Below are 3,716 nucleotides of genomic sequence, written 5' to 3'. Positions count from 1 at the left end.
TAATATAATAATAATATGTATATAATATGATGAATGAACAGATATACTGTTAGACTAGTCTGGGTTGGCAATATTATGCAATGGCTCCAGTCAAAGAGTCAGGGGAGAGATTTTATTTCAGATATCACAATGGGTTATATTTTCATTATGTGTAGGTAGATGTGTGCATGTGTGTTTTAACACTAATAATAGAAAATAAACAATATATAGAAAGTAATTGGCTCACTTAGAGTTTAACTATTGGTAAATATTCTACACCTAATACCAGCCAATTAAAATTATTGGAAGGAGTTATTAGACATGTGAAATACAGTTTCCCACACTGCAAATGAATTACAGCACTTATAATAGTTACTGAAACACGTCATTCTCGTCAGACAACATTAGTATAAGCACAAGAGAAAAAATGTACAACAAGGAAATAGCAAAAAAATAACGCCAAGAATATGGAAACATGCCAAGTTTTCCATTGCCATGAATCTGCCATTTAAGAGAAGAACTAAAATTAGCTGAGGCAGTCACTGATTGGCTCTGAGCTAATTACCCTACCAATTAAGGGGGGCTGCCACATTGGCTTTCATATTTGTTTTCAGTGTTTTCTTTTCTTGTCTTTCTTTTTTTTTGGTGATGTGGGGTTGTAAAGGTTTATAAAAAGTATATTTTCAAGATATTTCTGTGCTAATGTGGCACTGTATTGACTTTATAGTGGCCTTATATCTACTTGACATCTATATATGTTGACGTAAAAGTGCTATATTGACATGGCCACAGTTACAGTATTACCAAAGCATGATATTGAAGATTTATAATGTAAGTAAAAATAAAAAGTGATTTCACTGTGCATTAAACCAACACAAAGTGTCTGACATTAATATTCTAGATCATTTTGAAGACTGTGTTGGTCAAAAGCCACACAAGGCATGAAATGAAGGGAACTGTAGCCAACTTTAACTCCTCAGCTCAAAACATTTAAAAAAAAGTCTCATCATGTCCAAAAGTATTGTAGAAAATGTTCTTTCAAATTAATTTCAAATATCACATACACTTTCAAAAAGGCTACATTTCAGGGAGGACTGTTCCCACTGAATAATAAATGTTTGCTTAAAATAAGGTCTTATAAATAAGGAATGACTGCTTCCTGTAAATTTTAATTGTGCAGAATATCAGATATGGAGAGTATGCTATTAAGCCAGCAGCATTTGGGGATCATGTGTTTTGAGGTAGACCACCTCATGTCATTTATTATTAGGTATAAAGAAAAGGATATTTGTTCTGTCTATCATAAGTGTAAGCTCTGTTAACATCACTTTTTGTTCAGGTTGTAACAGAGGAATACAGGACACAAAAACTGAACATGGACTCACCACAAAGGCAGTGTGTCAGCGCTGGGAACCTTCCCAGTTTCAGACTGACTACAGTTTCCCCACAAGCTCCCACCACATTTCCAAGCAGGATGAAGCAACATACAGTCACCACCAGCTCACCAAATTTGTCATTTGTGCTGATTGTCTTTCAGCTCAGCCTTAGCCAGGTTTCTTCCATTGTTACCTGTTAAAAGGGGATATTTGGGGAGTTTTCCCTTACCATAATTGAGGGTCTAAGCCGGACAGAGGGTGTTGAATGTTGTACAGATTGTAAAACCCCATGGGGCAAACTGTAATTTGTGATTTTGGGACAATGGCATAAATTGTTTTGTCATAAATGCATAATCTGCCCCTACTACTAATTTTTCCTCTAAAACACTGGCAAACAAGGCTAAATGTGCACAACTAGTACAACATTACTAATATACTAGAGGATGGATCCCAAATTTATTTTTGAGAATGGAAGGAAAATTTGAATCTGAGAGGTGATATCAAACTTTTTATGTCACCCTCTGGTGGTTGTGTTCAAACAAATGGATTCAGTCCACACACGGATATTTACTTAAAGCATTAAAAGTAAAAGCACTCACAATACACAACAGCCCCTTTTTTAGAGTGTTTTCTTATTATATTATATTACAGGATTATTATTATTAGTGATGCATGAATGTGTAAGCAGCATTTTAAGGTTGGTAGGTGGTCAGGTTGGACTAATTTTATCTACCTATACGCCTGGGTTGTTTAACCTATAGTAATACATCATATTTTACTTGTTGATCATGCGTTTAAAGAAGCTGTCCTCTTCCTCTGAAATGTTACAGAGCAGACTGTAAGATTAAAGTAGCATAAAATGCAAATACTCATGCAAAAGTACCTCAATATCAATTACACATATTTTCAGTATTTAAGGAAATATTTAATTAACTTTTTTTTTTTTTACATACACAGAAATGCATTCACTGAAAAAAGTTAATTCATATATTTTTCCGCCAAAAAGAAACTCACTTCCAAGTTGATTATTGGTATATTTCAAATTCATATCCTGCCCTTTTTTTAAATTATTATTATTTTTAATCTGGCTGTTGAATGATATTAGCTTGCTGAAATGACCTCATTTTTAATTTCCTGTAAAAAAAAAAAAAAAAAAAACAATAATAAAAAATAATAATTTGTTAATAAAGTTCGTTTTGAGAATGTCAACACGCGTGACGTCATCGGACCGCGACAAAGCGCATGCAACGCTTTCGTCCCTTTTAAATACACGTGAAAACAGCCGCAGCAATGTGGGCTTTAAATAAATGTTTTACGGTTTTACGTCCACCGGTTTCTTCGAGGGCGACGCTGACTGTCAGTCGGTGGTTCCGGCGCTGTCACGGTGCTTCAGCCCGGTCCAGTGTCCGCGGGACGGGGCTTGTGTCCTCACAGGACCACCGTAGCTTTCATACCGTGTTACCTGCCCACAGGTGGGAAGCTCGTCTCTGCAGCGACAGAGGATTCTCCACCTCCCCGAGTGTCAGGAGTGAGGCCATCGGGCAGATTCAGTCCAAACATTATCAGCTCGTTTACACATGCAAGGTGCAGTCGTTGCTTCATTCTGTCTCAAACAAACACGGTTGCTCATATAACGTGAAAGTTGTATTTTTATTATTTATTTTTTTTGCAGGTTTGCTCTACCAGGTCCACGCAGAAGATATCCAAGCTGGCTTATCACAAAGGCGTTGTGATAGTGACTTGTCCAGGATGTAAGAACCACCATATCATCGCTGATAACCTCAGCTGGTTCTCTGACCTGGAGGGAAAGAGGTTGGTGAACATGAGCCAGAATATCATTGATTTCTAACAACAGCCAACGTGGTTGCACTGATGTTGGTGTTCCTCTTTATGTTTAATGGATTCAACCATCTAGCAGCAGTGTTTTGTGTCATAGATAGATAGATAGATAGATAGATAGATAGATAGATAGATAGATAGATAGATAGATGTAGCAGCAGCATTACACTCAGTAACAACACAATAAGTAAAGAGAACAATCCTAGACATATCAAAAAGCAATATAAAATGTATAAAAAGTATAAATAAGCAGTATAATTGTAGTGCAAGTTAAATATTAAAATATAAGGTGCAGCGAACCGATAAAACATATAAGGTGCTTGTAGACTGTATTATTATGACAAGAGTTTTTACTGTCATGTGATTAGAGGTTGACAGTAGTCTTCCTCATGTGTCCAATATATCAGTATTTAAGTTTTTGTTTAAAATCTCTTTTAAATTTAACAACAGCATTTATGATTAATTGTGATATTGTGACCAAGTTATATACCGGGAACATTTACAGTTAGAAGTTAACTGTTG

At 35.8% G+C, this 3,716-nt stretch overlaps 1 protein-coding gene across 1 annotated transcript in view; it reads left to right on the top strand.

Annotated features, from left to right (window-relative positions):
• The first annotated feature begins 2,571 nt into the window (after nucleotides 1-2,571).
• Nucleotides 2,572-3,716, top strand: part of dnlz (DNL-type zinc finger) — a 1,996-nt gene continuing 851 nt past the window's right edge. The window contains exons 1-2 of the mRNA XM_035667543.1: nucleotides 2,572-2,939; nucleotides 3,028-3,167. Coding sequence (XP_035523436.1) covers nucleotides 2,646-2,939; nucleotides 3,028-3,167 — 434 coding nt within the window. The 5' untranslated portion in view covers nucleotides 2,572-2,645. The remainder of the gene's footprint in view (nucleotides 2,940-3,027; nucleotides 3,168-3,716) is intronic.

This window comes from Morone saxatilis, unplaced genomic scaffold (assembly GCF_004916995.1).
Source record: "Morone saxatilis isolate NCDOM2014 unplaced genomic scaffold, NCSU_SB_2.0 Contig21, whole genome shotgun sequence".
In the NCBI taxonomy this organism is placed as follows: Eukaryota; Metazoa; Chordata; class Actinopteri; family Moronidae; genus Morone; species Morone saxatilis.
The sequence above is the reverse complement of the archived record's forward strand: the minus strand, read 5'-3'. Positions and strand labels throughout refer to the sequence as shown.